Source organism: Lissotriton helveticus, chromosome 7, assembly GCF_964261635.1.
Source record: "Lissotriton helveticus chromosome 7, aLisHel1.1, whole genome shotgun sequence".
NCBI lineage: Eukaryota > Metazoa > Chordata > Amphibia > Caudata > Salamandridae > Lissotriton > Lissotriton helveticus.
The window spans coordinates 291,861,811-291,885,421 of record NC_136068.1 but is presented as its reverse complement, the minus strand read 5'-3'; the positions used below and the strand labels follow the sequence as shown (position 1 = coordinate 291,885,421).

At 42.9% G+C, this 23,611-nt stretch overlaps 1 protein-coding gene across 1 annotated transcript in view; it reads right to left on the bottom strand.

Moving 5' to 3' along the window:
• The window catches only part of LOC144768432 (uncharacterized), a 325,471-nt gene that overhangs the window by 46,103 nt on the left and 255,757 nt on the right, over nt 1-23,611 (bottom strand). The window contains exons 9-13 of the mRNA XM_078652078.1: nt 23,388-23,546; nt 18,968-19,012; nt 17,220-17,375; nt 10,543-10,610; nt 6,627-6,672 (exon numbers count right to left, since the gene is read on the bottom strand). Of these exons, the coding sequence (XP_078508204.1) occupies nt 6,627-6,672; nt 10,543-10,610; nt 17,220-17,375; nt 18,968-19,012; nt 23,388-23,546 (474 nt within the window). The remainder of the gene's footprint in view (nt 1-6,626; nt 6,673-10,542; nt 10,611-17,219; nt 17,376-18,967; nt 19,013-23,387; nt 23,547-23,611) is intronic.

The following is a 23,611-nucleotide window of genomic DNA, read 5'->3' as shown; positions in this document are numbered from 1 at the left end:
GGAGTCCTTTAGCCCTGGACTCCTAACCACAGAAGGTATCACCCCAGATGCAAATAATACAGAGCATATATTGCCTGGAGCATGCAAAGATACGCACACGGTTCTGGTGTCCATCATGCTATAGTTGACCATCGGTCTAGGCAGATACTACTGTGTAAATTATAGGAGGGGAAGGCTGCTGTCTGCTTGTATCTGTACCCCTCCTCACTCTCCTGCCGAGAGACTGCGGGTCGAGTCAGGCTATAGCCTGGTGGCAGTGGAGAAGATGGAGATCATGGTGAACTGCAACTAACCTGGCTCTTAGCCGGACATCTCGTTAGCTGCACAACTTGGAACACAGAATTCAAGGGCGTGCATGCTGCCTGATGAACCTGTGGCCAGTTCTACCCTGGGCCTGCAAGCCCACTGACAGCTGTGGCGTGACACCAAGGGCTAACGCTGGACTCCTGCGGCATGACATGTGGCACCATGCACCAGCCCTGTCCTCTGATTGGCCAAAGATTATGCTGATGTTTATTTATTTATAAAGTTTTATATAGCGCAAACCTGATCCAAGCGGGTATCAGAATTCTTTACAGATGTACAGAGGTGAAAACAGAGTTGCAGGTAAAATAACAACAACAATGATAAGCAGGGTACTGTAAACAAAAGAGGAACAGTAAAATATGTAGGAGGAAATAATGTAGCATATACGAGCAACAAATCAACAGCAGTTGAGCAAAAGCCAACGGAGTGGGAATAGGTAATTGAGGTGGATGGCCTCAAACAAGGGCATTCATCCACAGGGCTTTCACTTTGAAAGACGCCAAGAGGGATGTGCTTGGAACCTGACCTCGACCTTGCGCCTTGCTGCCCCCTCAGGAGACATGGCGAGCTGGCTGGGGCCCACCAATAACAAATATCAACTTGGACCCCCTGTTGAGTTCTTCGCATGTTCCACTGCTCTGAGGGGTAAACCAAACAGTATGGCGGAGGAGACTACATCTCTACTGCCCACCCATGTCAACAAAGTTGTCTGATGAGATCCACATTTGTGTGCTGCAGCAGCCACAGACCTTTCCCAGGGCCTCTCCTCTCTAAGTGTGCATAACTGCTCAGGCCGATCACTTCCAGGACACATAGCCCTTTTGTGCTCAGATTCACAGAAGAACTGATCATACTTAAGCATCTGGCCACGGTATCAATCCTGGGCCTCTGGGTGCCCTAAAATGGCAGTTCCCACACCACCTGGAATGGCTGTTTAGTATGATGCCTGAAAACATACTGAGAGACAGAGATATCAGGCCTGCCTCATCACACACTGACCACTCAGATGCCCAACGCCCTCCAACTGGCCATGGGATGCCTGCTTTCAGGGACCCAGCCTGCACAGGTGGGCTCTGCCGCCACCCTAGAACGGCGAGCTGGAGATCAGATGAGAGCTGGAGCACTCAACTCAGATATGTCCCTCGGGTCCAAACTGGATACTGTCCTACAAGCAGTTGAAAAGATTGGCACCTCCCTTGAGCACACACATACATTACTCAAATATAGGATTGTCAAAAACACAGCAGATTTCACTCTGCTGCATGCAGACCACCGCAAACTTGCAGATAAAGTGAACGTGGTGGAGCACGTGAGGCCAGAATTCCAACCCGCAAAACCACAACCCTTTTACAGACCCTGATGGACCACGTGCTGCCCAGGAATGTAGGGCTGAGGACACTGAAGGCCGATCCAGGAGAAATAATATACACATAGTAGGACTTCCAGAAGGAGTAAAGGGCCAGGATGCTGTAGGATATGCTGAGAAGTGGATATGCATGCTGCTACCTGGCGCAGCCCTCTCCCACTTTTTCTTGACTGAGCTTGCCCACTGAATGCCAGTGCGCTAGCCACCACCTGGCTATAACTCCAGACCTTTATTGTTCTGCCTACTGAAATACAAGGATCGAGACTCCATCCTCTGTGAATCACAAATGATACAATGCATTAAAGTAAACAATGTCTCTGTCATGATCTTTCCTGATTATACCATGGCATTGCCGAGTCAAAGAAGCTAATTCCAAGCAGTCATCCACATGGTGCATACTTACATTATCACAATGAATGTGAGAGGCACGCACACACTCTCACGTCGATATGCCGTAAACTCTTACCTCAAGTGCAGGTCTGCCCACATACTTTGCCTGAAGAGACACATCAGAAACTAACTGAAGCCGATAGACTCAGAAAGAATTGGTGGGGCAAGGTATTCATCACAGATTACTCCTCGTGTGCGCGAGGAGTCCTGATCTGGGTATGGCCAGGGAACCCTTTTGTGGCAGACGTTGTAATTGTGGACATTATTTGATAGATGTCTTGATCAAATGCTGCCTTAATGGTCATCAGCTTCTACTAGGGTTGGTATATGCCCCCAACACAGGCCAAACGGCCTACCTACACACATTATCTAACACAATGTCTAGTTGGAGCATAATCCCATGGCCATTAGGGGTAGACTTTAACTCTGTTCTTCATTCTACATTAGATCGCTCATTTCCCCCATTTCCACGTATTGTAGCCACATCAAATGCACAAGCATTATGTGACTGGCTCCAGCACTGGGGCTTGGTAGACATATGGCATGCCTGCAAATCCAAAACATGCGTCTACTCATTCTGCTCTTCTCCCCACAACCTACACGTTCGAATTGATCGGATGGTGGGATTGACCAGCCTCCTTCCCATGGTTAGACTGATGGGCGATTTAGGTTGCACGCAATTGGACCACAATCTTCAATTCATGCAACTCACTTGGTAGGCACTCCGCTAATCTTGTGGCACTTCTTCCGTGTCTCCAAATACTCAGCCCTTAGGTGGCCACACTCTGGGTGTCTGATACTGGACTTAGAGAAGGCCTTTGATCCTCTAGAATGGAAATGTATTTCCATGTCCTTATCTCGCTATTTGCTATGGTATCAGAGATCATTGCCTCTGATTGATTAGGCTACTCTACACTGAGTGTAAAGCTGGAGTTAAGACGAGGTCATACATATCAGACTCAATTACGATATGAAGAAGCAACCGGCCTGACTGCCTGCTCTCTCTGCAGCTCTGGAGCCATTAGCCGTTGCCATATGAAAATACAGCATGGAATGGGGTATCCCACTGGGAGACGGGACACCCACAATTTCACTATATCCCGACGATCTTCTCCTGTACATCTGAAACATCTGCTCGGACCCTATAGAGCTAGCTCAGACTCTTAATGGCTTCGCTGGCCTTTCTGGTTTACGGGTTAACTGAACCAAGTCATGTTTGTTCCCATTGAATGAGGACTGCACTGACCCCACTTGCATACTTAATGATGTTCCCATTATGTGACAACCTACTATGTTTATGTGTTCGGGGATCCAAATCTATAATCAGCCAACATACCCATCAATCAAGGCGGGTTGGCAGTCCCCTAAATGGAACAATATTATCTTGTCTCTCAGCCTCAATGGGTGGTCAGATGAATAGTTGGGAAGCAGCAATCTGAAACTGCCACACTTTCACCAGCCTGGACACTCTTGGCGACTGCTCCAGTTATTTCTCTTGTGTGCTCTTGGGAGGCTGCCGGAACCACTGCTTCTGGAAGTCACATACCGTTGCCGTTGCTTTTGCAGAAGTCTATACATCACATTCGCCCAGGTTCCATTTGCACTGTCTTTACCACTGCTGGGCAAGCTGAGAGGCCATGTCAATACCACGTCTGCAGAGTTCACCATCTGGCAGACAGCAGACATACATACACTAGGCAACCTCTGCCTTGATTTTGCCCTACCAACTTATGATATATTGATGGATGTGGAGGGTCGACCCCTGAATCAATTCCTACTTCATTCTTCACTAATAATGGCACTGGGCGGCAAATGGGGAGAAATTTCAGAGGCTCACCAGTCACACCTAAGTCCTCAATACCTACATGTTATAGGTTCAGGTAGACACCTCATAAAATGGTTTGTGGCCTTGTTACGCCTCCACACAGGGGTATCGCTCCTGCTTTTGAGACAGCACTGGGACAAGACCTGGCCCACTTCTGCACTGACAAGGAATGGGATACCATACTAGAAAGCCCAGTCTGAGTCCCCTATAATGTCCGCTTTCGTCTCATTCAGTACTACATTACACAGAGAGCGTAACTCACTCCTGCCACAATATATAGATACTTCCACTGTGCAGTCACAGATTGCCCCAGATGCCACATAACATATGTTGATCTCCTACACATGGCACAGGCCTGCCCACTCCTCACCCCTTACTGTCAGGGAGTCATGACCCAGCTACCTGACTGCGTAGGCCGCACAATAGTGCACACATGGGAGGTATGCCTCCTGGGCCTTTTCCATAGAAGTAAACGAGTTAAGGTGACCACTCATTTCCTAGACCCCAGAATGCTGATGGCAAAACGTCTAATCACTAGGAGATGGAAATCATCAGCGCCTCCCCGCTGGTGGTACGGAGGCAATCGATGTTAACATGGGCCAAAGCCGAGAGTACAGCATTACGCAGGGAAGACAAAAGACCCCCCCCCCCCCATTGCCACCTATTGGGACACAATTCAGCAAGACTTCTAAATCGAGGCACACCTGGAATTGAATGACTAAGAACCCATAATGCCACAAGTGGAGGGATGTAATGAGAATGGGCACACCGCACAATAGGAAACACAAGAAGGGGTAGCTAACATCAACACGTTCGCCTCACACTATAGCCGTGGTTTGATGCAATAATAGCTAAGCAATGTGTATGTTGTTTATATATTTGTCGAGACAGAAGGAAGGGCGGGGTTGGGGGGATCTTGAGTTTGGGCCATGTTACCCATGTGAACTTTCTTTGTCCCTTCCTTTCCCCCTTGTCTCCCACTATTATCGAGGTTGTCCAAGGGGCCACACTGTTAGCACAACACGCTGGAGCTCCTACAGCACAACACAAGACTGAGGGCTAGATGTAGGTAATTTAGATTTACCGATTCTAAAATACCGAATTTTACCGATTCGGTATTTTAGAATCGGTAAATCTGATGTGGGTAATAATTCGGTATTTTTTACCGAATCGGTAAGATTCGGTATTTACCGATTCGGTAAATACCGAATCGGTATTTGCTATTGAATCCTATGTGCTTTGAAGCCCATAGGAGTCAATAGCAAATACCGATTCGGTATTTACCGAATCAGTAAAAATACCGAATTGCAATGGGGACAGGGTGTCACTTTGACACCCTGTTGCATGTGGCACACATACATGCCCTTAGGGCATGTCTGTGTGCCACATGGCACAGGTGTACATGCACAGATGTGCATGTACACAAGAATTCGTAATTTACCATGCAATGGTATTGCATGGTAAATAACGAATTCTAAAGGCCCTGTAGCACTGTTAGAAGTGCTACCTACATAGGAAAATACAGATTCGGTAATTATACCGATTTGGTAAAATTACCGATTCGGTAAAATTACCGAATCTGTATGTTTTCAGTGCCCCTACATACCAATGTCAAAATACCGGTCGGAAACAGCCGAAAATCGGTATTTTCGGCCGATTCCGACCGGTATTTTGACATCTACATCTGGCCCTGAGCTCCTAGTAGCCCTGCTGGACTTGGAGGTGCATATCCTGCCATTGTACAGAGTGGGTAAAGGTAAAACGTGCGTATGCATATATATTGCTGCCAAAAAAGCATGACGTGACCTTTTTTAGGGTTTTTCCTAAGGGTAACATACATGACATGGCCCTCTGTCATTGTACACTTAAGGAAAAAGAGCGAAGCTAATCAGATATTGTAACTTGTGTTAACATGAAAATCTTTTATTATGTTACTGTTTGTAAAATTAAATAAATAAAAACAGATAAAAAAAATAGCAGACACCATCTAGGAGGAAAAGCCTTTGTCAATAGGTATAGACCTAGTCAGTATACACCGCTGTTGGCGCCCTTTTGAGGGACATGGGTGGTCCCAGCGACAACCTACGCATCCGTCTTAAAGGGGTGCATTCACATGCTGCAACATTGTGCATGGGAGTCCCTGCATCCCTTCAAAGTGGGGCGCAGTTTTTGGCTGTAGTGATAGGCAGATCTGCAGCTTCAAACAGCCAGTCCACCTTTCACTGACTTGCTGCTGACAACACAGGCATGAGTTCATGCCTGCACTGTAACAGCAATTATTTCTGTAATTTGATGCACGACCCCAATCTGCACTGGGTGCACCCAGTTAAGGGTGCATAGCGGCACAAACAGGGATAGTACACCAGAACTATAATTCAGACCTAGGATGTGAATCGATATACAGTGATAGTCAAAGGGACTGTCCAAAATGTGTACAGTAAAGAATCCTACTCACACACTCACACACACACGCACACACACACACCAGCTGCACTAACAAAGTGACGGAATGTGAGGGTTAATACACATGTATGTTTGTATGTAGGAAGGTATGAATGCAAGAATGTACATAGTGCGGAAGTGGCTGAAAGGCAGCAGAGCATTGTACAGGGTCAAAGATAAAAACATATAGTCAGTGTGACATAGGAGAGGTAGGTGGATTCTGGGAGCCGAAGTGGGTCTCAACAGCAATTATAGTGCTCTGCCAACAATTAATCTTCGTACTATAATTCCACGTACCACGTCACAAGACTTTTCTCCATTAACAAACTTCACATTGCCCATGCTGAAAAACACAAAAATGAAAGAAGCCAGTTTACATACTGTTTTCCTAATGTGAATATTTTCTAAAAACATAAAAACGAGTGCCGTTATATATACACATAGAAGCAGAATGGAAAATGAACATGTATACATATTCACAGGTGCATCTATACATAGCAATCCAGCAAAATACTTAAAAACACAAACAAAAACAGATTAATATCGGAACTGATTGTTGAGTTGACTATGCAACCACAGTAGCGATCTGGGTTTATCCACTTTTCAGACAAGTTTGCATCCTGGCGGGTAACTCATACATTCATCATCCTGAAGTCGATACTATGAGTACCTTTGAGTTAGATGGCAATGAACATCAGTCATAAAATACCAAGAAACAATTCAGTATGAATGTCCTTTGCTTTGTCCACTTTACTTCCAGAACTACCTTAATTCACTTTGTTCCCTAAACTAAATTGTCCACTAAGACCAATCATTTGATTTATCTCATTTTATTTCATTATACCTACATAAACTGTAATTACCACTTGCCCTAAAACTAACACTAAATAGAATCTTCTTAAAAATGTTAAAATAGTCATTTTCTCACACTAAAGCTGTCCCTAGCCTCTAAAGTAAGTAATTAAAAGTATGCCTATTACAATAAAGTAATACTGTAACTGGAATACCAATTGTTCATCCACTTAATTAAGTTGAATAGAAAGTTATAGCATCATTGTATTTTTAATGCTAATCCTAACCTAATTAAATTCATATAGTTTAGATTAAAATAAAACTTATTATAAAAAATGTATTTGTACTCTAACCACACAATACACTAAATTAAAATAGTTATGCACAAATTCTAAACTTAATGAACAGTATATCCTTGTATGATATGTGTTATCAATTACAGCACATAGTTGCTGTATAAATCTGAAGTTAACATATAAATCTAGAGAGGTGTGGTAATCGGTATCAGATAACTGGAGGAGCTGGAAGGGCACACATTACAAGACAGCTTCAATCAGCCTCTTCAATGTTACCAGTTTCAAGAGATAAGGACTATATTTGGTTAGCAGTATTTCTGGTCTACATAGTATTAGCTATTGAAAGTAGTGAGTGACAGTTTTCAATCAGTAATGATTTCTTCACTCGTATCTGTTTACATTTTCCTCACGTGACAACTGTTAGTGCAGCCGCCTAGAGCCGAGCCTGCACTGCACTCTGAAAATGACTCTGAAGTCAAGTTGTCTTTTTCCCTCCAGTAGACTAAATTGCAAAAGAAACAATGTGCACAGGACTGGGAGCAGAAAGAATGGGGAGCTGTAGTAACACCTGGGACCGTATTATAGGATGGGTGAACTCTCCCTGTTTGCACCACGGTGCACCTATAAACAGGGACAGTGCACCGTATTTCAAAGAATGTGATGCCCCAGAGCAGCTGTGAACCAGAGGCAAGAAGTTTCCTTCATTTGCATGGAGACACACCTCCATGCAAATGAGGGAATGCTCGCTTATGATAATGCTGGTACTACATGTACACCAGCTCTATCAGTAATACAGAAGAGTCCACACAAGCTTCTGCTGCCCCTTCTGTCATATCATTGAACCTTGGGGGGGGGCACAAAGTGGGCGCACAAGTTACTCTGACTCAAGAGCCCTGTTTCTTTTTAGAGACTCACCGATTTGACGGGGATACTTCAAGTTACAAAGACTGGGTGCAGAATTAGAAATCTCATGACTTCCATCTGACGTAGCTCATATTGATTTTGTATTCTTTTTATTTTTATTTTATATTTTTCTTAATAAAAGTAGAGATATGGGGCCATATCATGATGAGCTTTGTTGGCACAGAGCAGTGGTGAGCACCTGTTTCATGCGCCCAGAGTGCGCCAAGTGACTTAATTTTGTGAAATATTTCTCTGAGTTAGTGTTTTATTTCCAGAAAGCACAGCTCAGAAACATAAAGAAGAAAACCTTGCTCACTGTTTTCAATCTGCTCTGTATGAAACTAAAGTACTAACACAGAAAATATCGTGTTCAATGAATTTGGTTTATGCATTGCAGGTGCATAAAACTGCTGCTTGGCTCTGTGGTGCACCAACAAACCCTTTATGATACTGCCTTTTCTGAATGTTGTAAACGGTGAATGTGGTGCTGTCTTCGCTTTGCCTTTTATTCTTCGAAAAACACTGTTGCGGTGGGTTTCTACTGTAACGTCTTAGGTTGGGGTTGACAAGTTCCAGTCCACTGGAGCTCATGAGAACAAAAAACACAGCACACTATGTTATACAGAAAGGGGCTTTGGGTCAGCCCTCCTTAGGCATTGGCTTGCTTGGGTGAGACTTCTTTGCAAGCATTGGCTCCATGGGCTGTCTGTCAAATTTTGAATCAATATTTTGTTGTTATATTTTGCTTGGTGAGAATGACACAAAGTCTTTCTGCAGTCAATAAGTGCTCATCGAAAGTGGTAATTCACCCCCCCCTCCATCCCGCCACATGTGGGCCCTTCTTCTACAGCAACATTGCTTCTCACCAGTTATGAGTGCCTGGTGCACACCTCACGATGAAAGCTTGTGGCCACCATTTGCCTTTGTCGATCACTCCTTACACATCCGAGCACCAGGCTGACACCTTAATTCTGGCTCCATACCAATGATTGCCTGTGTGCACTCTTGGCTTTGTGCCCCTCTACGTCCACAAGAGTGTAAGTATCGTGCCCCAGCCCCTCCACCAAAGTGTACTTTTTATCAGTACTACTATGTTTTTGAATACAAGTGACTTCAACAATGATAGGACCAATGAGCAATGAGGTGCAGCAGTTCCCATCTGTGCCCCCACAAGTGGCTATTCTAATACTGTGCAAAGCATTGGAAAATCAACATTAGCCACTGTCATTAATATCTCTTGCACCTTGATGTTCATTGGTGGTGCGGGAGGATCAGGGGCCTCATTTATGAGAAGTGGAGCATCGCTGCGTGAAAGCAGCGATGCGCCACTTCTCAGTGCGCCCACCTTGCGACACCAATGATGCATCATATTTATAATATGGCGCATCATGTCGCAAGGAAGGACATATATGTCAGTAAAATTGAGGTATCTGCCAGCGCAAAAAGTGGCGCATTGATGGAGCTGTGTCAGAAGCCTGACGCAACCCCAGCAATGTTCCTTTCACATGGGGCAAGCCCCATCTGAAAGGGCCTGGGTCACCATTACGCCTGCCATGAGGCAGGTGTAAGGTTTTGACGCATTGGCGTCCTAGAAGTGGCACCGCGAAATCTCATAGATTTCGCTGAGCCACTCCTACGACCCTTTCTTGCAGGGTTACGCCCACACTGCATACATTATACCTGGCGCTGGTACAATGTAGCGCAGGGGTTTACGAAGTGACGCATCTACCTAGATGCATCACTTCCTAAATATGGTGCAACATGGCGCATTTTTTACACCACTGGTGCGTCACAAAAAGTGACGCACTGGTGGCGCAAAAGTACGGTATGAGCCCCCAGGTGTTTAGTGGGTGAATACAGAATATTGTCCTTCATCTAATCTTCTTTTACATCCAGTACAGTAAATCATGTCCCCCATCGTAACATAAGGTGTCCTCCGGCTGCACTGTCTCCATTAGTGTCTGAATTAGCAACCTTTGAGCATAAAATAATGGTAGTGACAAAAGAGTAGTGGCAGTTTTAAAACACAAATGGCAGAAGGAAGAAACATTGTGAGCTACATGGCTCCAAAAATGGAATAATCTCTTGCAAACATCCATGGCACGTGAATGTTCACCTCTTTCAGCCCTTTGTCATACAAACTCAGTGGCCTTCCACCCCTCTTTTCTTTCAGCACTTCAATACACCAACGGTATTTAAATGCATAAATAAATACATCTTACCTTTCAAAAATCAGTATAATATTGATACGAGGTGCTACATATTCAAAACTTCCCACTAAATACACGGTCTGCAAATAGAAAGGTCAGGTTTAAAAAACATGTGATCGATTTTCCAGGCTACTCTGAACAATTCAAGAACAAGTTCAGATCGATACTCTCTCATCTCTGAATCGCAGTTTTTAATATACCCCATGCCAACCCATTAATCTGTTGAGTGAGACACTCCATATTCCAATCATTGTCAGTAACAGTCCACTTTAATATAAGAGTAACTTGAAAGTAAACTTTCTACTGAAAAGCAAGAGTCAAAATACATCACAGATCAGTAGTAGGTTGATTGGTAAAACAAATCATAAAAACTAATTGAAAGCAATCAGTAGGAAAAGTGAAAAAGACGCATGCTGAAAAAGATAAAGAGAAATCTGTAAAAACACTGAATGGAGAGGGGAAACCGATGAATAAAACTTACCTAATAAACTTAATCCTCCCGATTTCCATGTTGATTACAAAAGAATATAGCTTACGATATAGGTAATATTTCTACTAAGGTTTAATAGGTGTTCACGAGAAGTTACTGTGACTTCACCATCAAAAGGCAACCCTAGCATCAGCAACAAGAGATCGCAGAATCACAGCAGAAGGGGAAAGAGCAGGAAGCCCGTGTTTGCCGCACCAGCAAACAGCAAGGGCCCGATGTAGGTAATCTCGATTTACCTACTCTTAAATACCGAATGATACCGATTCGGTATTTAAGAGTAGGTTGATGGGATGTAGGTCATTTCTATTTTTTAATTACCGAATCTGTAAAATTCGGTAATTATCGAATCTGTATTTAGCGATTCGGTAATTGCCATTGTGGCCCATAGGCCTTGAGGCCCATAGGAATCAATGCCAATTACCGAATCGGTAAATACAGATTCGGTAAAATTACCGAATTTGCAAGGGGGACAGGGTGTCACTTTGACACCCTATTGCACCCCTCAATTGTGCATGGGTGCACATGTTGCTGACATACATGCCCTTAGGGCATGTATGTCTGCAACATGGCACATTTTTAAAGCAAAAAAAATGCTTTTTGAAGGGTTTTCATTATTTACCACCAACTTCTAGTTGGTGGTAAATAATGAATTCTTAAACCCTTGTAGCACTGATTACAGTGCTACCTACATGTTAAATTACAGAATCGGTAATTTTACCGATTCGGTATTTTACAGAATCGATAAAATTACCGATTCTGTAATTTGACATGTCCCTACATCTCAATATACAAATACCGGTCGGAAACGGACGAAAATCGGTATTTTCGGCCGTTTCCGACCGGTATTTGCCTACCTACATCGGGCCCCAAGAGTCAAGAATGATACTTTTCAGGGTAAGCGTGATCATGCAGGGCTGGTGCCGTATTGCATAAGGTGCCCCGGGGTGCAATGGGCGTTAGCCCGCCCCAGGGTCACTTTGGTATTATAGAAGGGGGCACAGGCACTTGTGCGTACCCTTCTATAGTACCGATAGCGCTGGCGCACCTACAATGCCAGCGCTATCAACAGAGGATGTTCCCTCATTTGCATAGGGCCTTGCCATATGCAAATGAGGGAATTCCTTTGACTTTGCTTCCATGCCATATTACAGACACTGGTGCAGAGTCAAAGAAGCAATCAGGAGGCGCACTGACAGGGTGCCATTTAAAAGGTGGCGTCCTGTGAGTGTGTCTCCTGACAGAGGCCCTCTGCAGGGGGTAAAGGGACTCCCAAGGCATCCCCTTGCATGCGGGTGCAGCACTGAGCAGGCAATGCTGTTACACACCACCCGTTGGAAATGTAATGGCACGAAGTTGAAGAGAGTTCCAGGAGAATTCCCTGCTGTTTGACATGAGGAATATGGAGAAGTCTAGTTGACTTAATGAGAGTGGAGCAGTTGGGAACACTCAGGACATCTGTGAGTTCTTCACACATTCACTGGATGGGACGTAGTTGAATGCAGGCGGGTTACATCCAGGCCAGGTGATCAAAAGCTAAACTGGGGCAAGCAAGGATGCTACTCCTTCAGAAAACAGTAGAAGCAGGTATGTTCAGTTTAAAGGTGGGCATAATGTTTATTACCAAAACATAATCTCACATAGTACCAGTTTATTGGAATATTCGTATCATGTGCAATTTCAAAATGTTAACGCTGATCTCATGATTTTATTTTGCAGGACGAATGGTTTGATCCCAAAATGTTGTGTGGTAGCTGTAAAATTGGATGTGTTATTCAGTCTCATTCTGTGACAAAGCAATGATCATTTTGTGACCGTAGAAATCTGCTGAATAAAATACTGAGTAGGAATCTTCCATGACTTTCATACTTGAAGGGATATCTTGCATATGATATTCACACAGATAGCACCCCATGTGTAAAACCTACAACTCTCATAAGAATTACGCACGTACTCCAAGGAAAGGTTATGCTATTTTGCTCACCCATAGTGCCTGTGTGAGCCAGGGTGTATCATGAGACTGTGGAATTCATAGGCATAAATGAGGAGCAAGTAAGTAGGGCATAGAGGGTGGTGAGGAGGAGCAAGAGATAAAGGATATAGTCAAAACAAAGAGGGAGAAAATATTAGGAGGGAATAGTGAGAGATGATGATGAACAGAGGCATGGAGTGTTTAGACAGAGGCCATCAAAGCTGAAAAGAAAATATGCAGAGGTGGACTATCCAAGTACAGGAAGGCATATTGATTAGGAGAGCATATGCGAATCTGTCAGTCGGGAGGGTATATGTAGATGTGATGAGGAGCAAGAAATACAATGTATTTTCCATAAGGGAGGTTACGAGGAAAGGGGTTCATTTTTAAATCTGAAGAGAACAGGCACCAGTAGAATTGAAGAGAATGAGGGTATCACAAGAGGTGAGTTTGGTAGGGAATAAACAGAGATAGGTAGGTCATAACTTAGAATGTTTGTATCTTGCTTCTGGTGGCATTCACCGGTCAACCACTATGAGTGTTGATTTTAGACTCCCTAGCCTCTTCCTACCCTTTAGCTCCACATATGGATGACATAAGGCTCACTTGCAACGCCGGCAACCAGCTGCCTTTCTCCCTCTCCTCCAGGGATCCAGGCAAGGCCTTCCTCCACTACTCCCCAGAGTGAGTGAAGATGTGATTGAGGCTGGCTCTGAAAACACAAGGTTTACAGAATGCAAGTCAATAGAAGTCAAACGTGTTTGTTCGTTCCAGGCTGTAATCCATTCAAGTATTGCCATCTTTTCTTGCATTCTGCAAGTCCTCATGCTTTTCACTAAGTGTGAGTTAATTAGCACGTGCATAATTCTTAGCACATCTCCTATTCTTCCATGAGGGAATCAGGCTTCTCCAATTTGACTTTTGTGTCCGAGGGATGATTGGAGCAGTCGGCTGGCTAGCAAAATAATCAACTTGACTCAGTAGGATAGCTCAAATCCCAAACCTTGTTGGGTACTGACTTAGAAAAATACTCCAACACTTAAAGTACATGAAGTACCGCTAAAATGACAAAATTTGTATCATATTTGCACTGGAAACCTATTTAAACCTAAGATTTTTTTTTTACTTTTCTTTAGTATTAGTCAATTTGAAGTTCACATTTTGGTACAGTCTTTATGTACAGTGGGAAATGCAATAAAACACTACGGATTTATAGTGAAACACTACAGACTCACAATATAGTAAAAAATAATAGGGACATTTTTATTTTGGATGCTCAGTTAAATTGTAAGGACTATGCAGGCCATGATCATTTAATTAAAGTTCCAATCTGCGGAAGGCTACGTGTGCGAAGATTCTGGGATGAGTGAGACAGTAGTCCCATTCGTTCAGCCTGAAAACAAGAGTGTATATAGCTGCACAAAGAGTCAATCTGTAACCGGTGTGGAGACTCTTAACCTTATGATAAAATGTGGGGCACTGGTGGTTAGCACTCAAAGCCATTTCACCAGAGCTTACACTGACTGAGACTCGGCTAAACTAACTTACAGAAGAGATCTAAACCTAGGTGAACTGAAATAAGAAATCTATGGAGAGTTAAAGCGGGTCAGATCTGCCACCTTGCAGAGAGTTTGTTCACATATAATGATAAAGAGACAAGAATAATTGTTGAGTGAGTGAGGATTTATCCAGAGGTGGGACAGCCTGTTATGGGGATGTTTAAATGCAGAAGTCAGTGACAGCAAGGGTTTGGAAGGTATATATGATACATAAACATGTTTATAGAAATATTTGGGAAGTCATATGCACAAGAAAGGTGTTGAGGCCAAATGAAGAGGGGTGTAAAGGAAAGGGTTGGACAAGGGCAAAATTAAAAATAGCATTTGCAATGCAATAGCTCTCGCATTACTGATAGTTTGAGGTATTGGCATTGCAAATAATAATGCAACACCAGTAGCTCATACTTTCAGTGCATTGCAAATGCTTGTGTAGTAAGCAAGGCATTGTATGTCCCAGTGCAGTATTGCAAGCTGCTCCTAAAGGTTCCTAGTGAGCAATGCACCAGCATTGTATGCCTTGGTGCAGTACCGCAAGCTGCTGCTAGAGTTCCATAGTGAGTAAGGCACCAGCACCTCATGTCTCGGTGCAGTACTGAAAGCTGCTCCTGGAGGTACCTAGTGAGCAAGGCACCTGCCCTGCATGTTTCAGTGCAGTACAGCAAACTGCTCCTAGAGGCCCCTAGTGAGCAAGGCACCAGCACTGCATGGCTCAGTGCAGTACCGCAAACTGCTCCTAGAGGTCCCTAGTGAGCAAGGCACCAACACTGCAGACCTCTTTTGGTCACATATGGTACTCTACCCTGCAGAAGATATTGTAAATCCACCCTACCCCTAATGCACTGCATGCAAGACAGTACTACGAGTACATTCAAATAGCTATATCCATATATACAATTAGTAGCTTAGAAATGTGACAAAATAATTATTACATTAATTTCGGATTAGGTTGTACTCTGTTTAGATCTGATGAAGGGAAATTTATAGACGGTCTCATATAAATGTAAGATGTTCTAGTGAGCGAAGTAACCACTGCCAGCCTAGCTTAGGAGCAAGTGTGTGTTTTGTCTGAAGCCTTTTAAGAAAATAGTGCATTGAGGCTGCAAGTAAAACCTGGGGAGTAACAATACATGTAACAGGGGGTGTCCTCATGGGAGGTTAAGAGGAGTGAATAGGAGGTACTAAGGAGGGACTACTGAGCCTAGTGACCAATGATAAGCCACCATTTAGAAAGGACAGGGACAGGTGCCAATTAAAAAGATGGGCGGAAAGTGGGAAGAGCTTTATGCACAAATCCTGAATACAGCAAATCTTGAGGAGACAGTGCAAGCATTGTTTAGGCGAGACCTAAAAACAAAGGAAAACTATGTAGAAGGCATATCACGAGATCAAGGTAACAGGAGAGGAGGACCTAAGTAAATGTGATGGAGAACAAAGGAGCTGAGGGTACATGTAGGGGAAATGATGAGCAAGGGTTATATATGCAGAGATGAGGGTATGAAATCCTGCAAGAGCCAAAACTAGGGGTGGGCGGAATTTGCGTAGTCGCGCCATGCAAAGCTCTGCGAAATGGTAAAAAATCTCGGCGAGCACACAGAAATTCTGCAAAAACGGAATTGCTTGTTCCGTCCGTTGGCAATATTTTTTTTCCTGTTCGCAAATGCTGTTTGCGTGCTCGGGGGGAAATAGCTTGTGAACACGCATTTTGAAAGTGCAAACAAGCAAAAAATTCTGCGAAGCCGCAGAATTTTTGGCAATTCTGCGTTCTCCGCAGAACGCCAAACTACCCAAATTCCACGAGCGGAAGCGAATTTACCACCCAAGCCTAGGCAAAACACAAGAAAAATGGCGGTCAAGGGCAACGTTATTGCACTAGATGTTCAGTGTGACATAACACTTCACGTGGGTGGCATCAATCTCTTTGAAAACCTCCGAAACCATCCATCCAATCTCCTTGACATTTTTAACCCCAGTACAACTTTCTACACTAAACCTCTGCCTCCACAAGCAGAAGAAAATCACATAAACATGCTTCTGCGCAAAAGCAACTAGTTCCCTTTGGCATCTAATCAGCTCAGTCCCATGATTACTGCAATACTTTACCCCCTATATAGTCGACAACTTTGTTATTGCTCTTGCATCTCGATTATATTTTAAATTCATAAAAATGTTTATTGCAGGCGATGACTATCTTCTAACACTGATCAGCAACCACCTCTGCATTCTGCAAAACCCTTACTTCTCTTTAGTCTCTACCTGTGTCTTTGAACATTCACTTGGATTTGAAGATGTTTGTAATTCCAAAATACTACAAAATTGAAGTGATGTAAAATAGTTACCAAAAGACATTGAATATATTAACTCTATGAGACTCAATGATGGGAGTAGAATGCAGTGCAGAAACCCACATTCTCAGTGAGTGTCAGTATTGCTTTTTACACCATGATGATAGTTCTAATCTAGGGTGATGAGGGTTCAGGTTGGTGGATCAGGAAGACAGCTGAACTTGGGGGCTGGAGGGGGTTTACATACTTGCACCATGGTCAATGGCGTCCCTTCCACACACTACTAGGCTTCTTCTGTTCATGAGAATTTCTATTTCTTTTTCCAATTCCATGCAGTGCATATTACAAAAAATTAGATACATAGAATGACAAAAATAGTTAATACTCACTGCGGTAGCTATCATAAAAGGTACAGGATTTCCTTTAGCAAACAATTGTAATGTGCCTTCTATTGAAGCGCTGACTTTACTATCAGTAATCTTCACAGTAAGAAATCCGGTGGGAGTGAATGCAATTTTTTCCCACATAATTTCTATTCCGCAGACCTGCACATATTTAAAGAACAAGTTTTTATATTGACAAGTATCATCACTTCACTGTATCATGGACACAATAGTACAAGCAGCTTGAGTCAATTGGTTAAAAAAGCTATGAAACAGATGGGCATATTATCAAGGACTGGTGTTAAAATTATCGCCATTTTATCTGCAGGAAACTGCCGATAAAACGGCGATAATGGGCTTGATAATACGCCCTTGTTAATTCCCATAGAAGCCCATGTTCTTGTGTTAACATGGGCTTCTATGGGAATTAACAAGGCCGTATTATCAAGCCCATTATCGCCGTTTTATCGGCAGTTTCCTGCTGATAAAACGGCGATAATTTTAACACCGGTCCTTGATAATATGCCCCACAGTTCGAAGAATGGAAACACTACTAAATTGACAGAAATGGATGTGAACTGTGTGCCCCGAATAGCAAATCTATGCCTTATGTAAAGAGAAAGTCTTTGCTGGACTTTTTTCTCTCCCTTGAGGGAATTGTTTTGCATGTAGAAGAATGACAACGCCCTGTCGATTTCACACAACACAGGACAGGAAGCAAAGTTGTTGCGCTGCGTAATGTGAAAGGCAGACAGCAGAGATGCTTTGCATTTACATAGATATTGAGCATTTCTGCTCCTTGCGCTGGCGCACTCTGTGAAGCCTAGTGCCAATGCAGGCACTATTGTACCATAATGCAGCGGTGCCTCTATTACAGGCAGGATTGTTTTTTTTCGCAGGAATAGGACACCTGCCTGCACAAAAACAATCTTTAAAGGCATTTTCCTCTTTTGGTGTGTGCTTTTAGCTAACGAATGACCCCAAAATCCTTCACACACAGATAATGGATGTTGAGTTTGTATAATAGTGTTTTGTGCTATGCCCTACCGACCTGTTCCCTTGGTTCTTCCATGATGCGATTGTAACTTTTGTTCCTGTGGTTAGGAAGACCTTTATCAGCAAGACAAGGAGGCGCTTAACCCCGAACCCTAAACCAAGTTCTGGGGAGTCTAGCCCAGACTGAATGATTGGACCACGACCAGCTGTTTTAAAAAAATCCTCAAATCTTAGTCGGGATTAGCCAGGCTTAACACTATCACAGGAGCACTGTAATTTAAGATTTTGATTCTGGTGTCAAGCATTAATTCTTCATCCTAATCACTAGGTCTTGGATTGTCCTTGCCCCATGAAGGTAAGAAAACGTGTTTCATGAAAATGCTTTAAAATAAGCAGTAACAGGGCTTGAGGACGACCGCGATGAAGAATGTCAACTTTCCTTGGAGATTTGAAAGATGACTCCACAAGGAATCCTAATTCCCTGCTTCCCCAAACAGAATCTATTATGAAACTAGTTTCAGTGCCAACGACAGCGCTATATCTACCCAAGATGAGGGCTAACCCTAGGTAGTTTACCGGCTCCCCTTTCTTAGTGGGACGCCTCCAAAGAGAGGCCATGGAAAGAATGGGCAGTAATGCCTTTTGGGAGGACGTGTTTTGCTGCAAGGACCTCAATTTCAGTGAATTTGATTCTAGCGCACTCTTCAACCACGAAACACATCTTTTGCAATTGAAAGATAAAAGGAAGCATAACTCACCGATTTGATAGCTCGAGTTAATGCATCAACGACACCACCGGTGATCTATGGAGACAATGAATTAGTGCACGTGAATCTCATATTCATGAATGTAGACTCAGCAACAATACTGTTATTTATGGAGAAATGAGGACTGAAATATTAACATGTAGAAGACTAACATCATTGTTGGCATCATTCACAGAGCATCTCTGAAAACTGAACATACCAGACACCAAGTACTTCTTTTTCCCTAGAAGTGCCCCCAAAGAGTTTCTTGAGTGTTTTATGGGCGGCAAATGATATTACGTTTCCGCGCAGCATTGGATTTATTCTGAAAGGTTTCGCATCGACAACCACCATAGAGGGACTAGGGCTGGGGCCTGAGGAGTCATCTGAGGCTGAATTTACACAGATAATGCAACTGTTCGCACATGTCTTGTGGAAATAAATATGAAAAGCGACAGTAAAATGTAGAATTGTATATTTAGAATGTTTAAGATGTTTCATGTTAAATAGCAAATAACACACTTACTTTATATAGAGTCTAAGGAACGCCATTATTTTTCCTTTTACATTTGAATTTTTTATCCTTTTGCATTCTAAGTCTGCTTTGAGCCTCTGATTGACATGTAAAAGCCCTGGGCGTTGCCTTGTTGTCTTGTTGTCTTGTTGCCTAATGGCAATCTACACCTCATTTAAGGTCTGGCTTCAGAGCACAGTTATCGCGTTGTCTGATGTGATTAATAGGAAAATAGCTCTACTGGTTTAGTTTTCCTCAAATGTTGATTTTCTTTCGAACGGAGGTTGATTTGACAGACAACTTGTTTCTCTGAAAAAGAGATTTTGAATAGCACTTTTTGCCTTGAGAGAAAGCTTATGCTCAACCCAGAAGGACTGACTTGGTAAAGGCGACAAGCCAGTGGTCAAAGATAAAAGGCCTGATCTGTTTGTTATGAAAGGTTATGCCAAATGCACTAGGCCTGACTTATTTATTGTGAAAAGCATATGTAAAAGTAAATAGGCCTTTGAGGGAGGGTTCTTATTACACTGTCAAAGCTTGCGGACAAGTACTTCGTTATAGGAAAACTCAAATATTATCATAGTACAAGTGAGTTTGGAAATTGGTTACCCACTGGGGCAAACCCTAGGGGTAAGATATGCACCCTGAATATCCATGTTATGCTGTTTTCGATAGGGTTGTTTGTTGTTTTACCAGCTGTAATATTGTACACATATACACTTTTAAGACTGCATACCAATAGTAACCTAGTGAAAACTTAATGTAGAAGACAGCGGGCCTGAGTCGGTTATTTTAAGAGCTACTAATAAAGGCTGTAGGACTGATTGATGCTTTACAAACTATATTATATCAGTGGCCATAGGTCTAATAGCTTTATTATGAAAATACGCAACAAATATGCGACAAAAGCAGTCGGCCTGTTTTTTTATATGAACACCATGTGGTAAAGCCAATTAACCTTTCTGGGTGTATTGCTATTACATTGTGTTAAAGACCGTAAACAGATATTGCTTTACATGCACCCTCACAGATTACTATAGCATGCAAGTGTTTTTGTGGTGGTTCCCCCTGACCCTTGTTTCTTCTCAGACAAACCCTACGACACTACATTTGAGGCTGATGATTGCCTTGTAGGTAAGCTCACACAAAATTCAGCAGGCCTGAGTTGGTTATAGTGACAACTCAATTATAAAGGTTAGAGGCCTGATTGGCTCTTTGGGAAAATGATTGCAAGATGCCCTAGGTCTGAAATTTGTATCATTAAAAGTTACGCCAAAGTACGTCAGCCTGGCCAATTTATGTTTGTTTGTTTGTAAAATATGTTTGTTAATGCCAATGAGCTTTTAAGGGTGGATTGTCGTTACACTGTGTTAAAGACTGTAGATAGATATTTTGTTACATGGAATCTCATATATTACATTAGCAGGCAAGGGCTTTAGTGTTAGTACCCAGTCTGACAAACACATTCAGGGCCTGATTTAGATCTTCGCAGATGGGATACTCTGTCACAAATGTTACGGATATCCCGTCCGCCATATTACAAGTGCCATAGGATAGACTTTCAAAATGCCCTGGCACCGGTTCCCATTTGTTTTCTGCATAGTAAACTCCACCATTTCTGGATTAAAATTCTGGAAACGCTAAATGAAATCTTCAACATTGAGATCACCTAGTATTTGATCATAGTTAACTTAGGCCCCTAGGCCCGCTCTCCAACCCCGAAGCTAAACCAATCCGACAAGTGTCTCTTGAACCTCCTACTAACCTTAGTAATAAAAAAACACGTTATGCGAATTGAAATCTGAACATAACCTGTCAAACCACATTTGGTGGCCATGGGTCTGTTTCATGAGAGGCACTGATAATATACTTTCAAACAGCAAATACGCCTGTCAGGCATTCCAGAAATGATGGAATATACTAGATTTATGTATGCAAGAAATCAACCCTCCATGAAAGTATAGTACCCTCATGAGTCTGTAGGTGGAACTTTACCAACTCAACCCCTTGCTTCTATATGTTATATCAACAAATACCTACCCTCGGATCAAGGCAACTATATGACAGGGACATCTGTCATAGACATCTTTCTTCTTCCCCCACCTACTTCTTTTTCGCTCTCACAATTTATCCCTATCCTTCTATCTCCCTGGGGCCCCTCTTTTGTTACCCGCCTAATCCGACCCCCCCCCAGGGTTAGCTCCATTAACATTTCTTAAAAATTCATTAGTATTTTAAATCAAAATTAATGAATTACGTCATGTTACTCTTGGACGGTTTTGTATAACATTAGCATTTTCCTCATATGATTGTCAAATGACTCCCCTCTCCTCATTTTACCTTCCCTTTGCATTTGTATCCTCTAAAAACCAACAACATTCATAGCAATACAAAAAAAATGAGTTTGAATGCCACCCAGAGTGATTGCCAGTGGTTTGGACAATTTTAAGGGATATTTCCCATCACATGTTATGTGCTTGCCCCTATTCAGAGCACACAGGCAAGAGATTATGCAGACCTAATGACTCAGTCACACTCTTAATCGCTAAACATAAAGAAAACATACAACGAGCGTCATATCCAAGGAGACTTCACTGTGAGTCGCTAGATTTAAATGGAATATGAAACAATTCTAAAGATGCAGGTGAAAGCATACTCTGAGTCTTGACATTTAAAGAGAAAACACTCTAAGCCTAGTTAGGAGTTGCCTATATTTTGATGTGGGGATTCTAAGGCATCAGAAACTCCTTTTCTGAGTGATATCACTGCACCCTAGAATCGTCCTTACAATGTATTGATCCTGATATTTTTAGATCGATTTCTGCATGTAAATTTGAGTCCAGACCAAATAGCAGGCCATTTGTCAATCCCATTTTCCTCTTGGACAGAGCATTTGAGGGCATATTATCAAGAACGGCGTTAAGAATTATCGCCGGTTAAGCGGCAGAAAACTGCAGCTAAAGCAGCGATAATGGGCTTGATAATATACCCTTTAGAATTCCAATAGAAGTCCATGTTTTCTGCCGCTAAACTGGCGATCATTTTAATGCCGTTCTTGATAATATGCTCCGTGGGTGGCTGTTGCGGGTCAGGGACCTAGTGCTAGAGGCGACCAATTGTCTTAGGACAGGGAAGTCATATATAAGTCTGGTGAGAATACTGTCAGCCCTCCTGTGGTGCTGGAGAGGCAGGAGGGGGCTTCGACCACAGTCCCTGCACCTCTCCAGCAACGTTTTACCTGGCACAGCTCTGCACCCAGCAAAACCAGGTCAAGCATTCCTGGATCCAGTATTTCCAGGTCCATAAACACCACACTACTCATAGAATGTAAAGGCTGCCAAGAGAATCGTCTAGACTTAAGGAGACCTTGCTCTGAGCCTTAAGTTCTAGAGGCACTGCTCTCTGAACCTCCATATCTGCAGAAGCCACACTGTCCTTCAAAATCAAAAATCACTACACTGACTATGAGATGTTGAGTGATCTGTATTTTGTAAAAGATATTCCAGGCGCTAGTATTCTTTTTGCAATGTAAATGTCGCATTTAGATCCCCAGAAGCCAGTCCTCCTCTTACACAATCATTTCCAGACACTGCATTATAAAAACAAGTCTAATCTTTGCAGTGCTCTAACTCCCTTTTCCATCACAGCATTTGCTACAGGCTCTTCAACAAAGAAGAAGAAAAGCACATTCCTTTCCATGCCAAGTTTTGATCCTACCCCTTTACCAAACTTTGGTGGTGCAATTCGTAAACGTATCTTGGGTAAATAGAACTGCTATTGCAGCAGTATCCATTTTGGTATTCCTGAGGATACATTAGTGCTGGTGGGGTGTCATGAGTGAAACACAGCTATCATTTTGCCGGTGTACTTTGTGCAACTTCCCACCCCATCCCACACGCGGAACTAGGAAGCGCTTACTTCAATTGTTTGAAAAGTATAGCGTTGAACTCTGAAGTTTATGAATTCCTCAGGTAACAGCAAGGTGCATGCTGAGCCCGGCACTGGCGTTAGTGGTGCGACAGGATACGTTCCGATTGGAGGTTGCTCTGCCGTTCCATCTGAATTGGTCAAGGTAGACTGTAAACATAAAGAGAACATGTTTAACATTTTATACACACGTACAAAATAACTTTTAAAAAGTG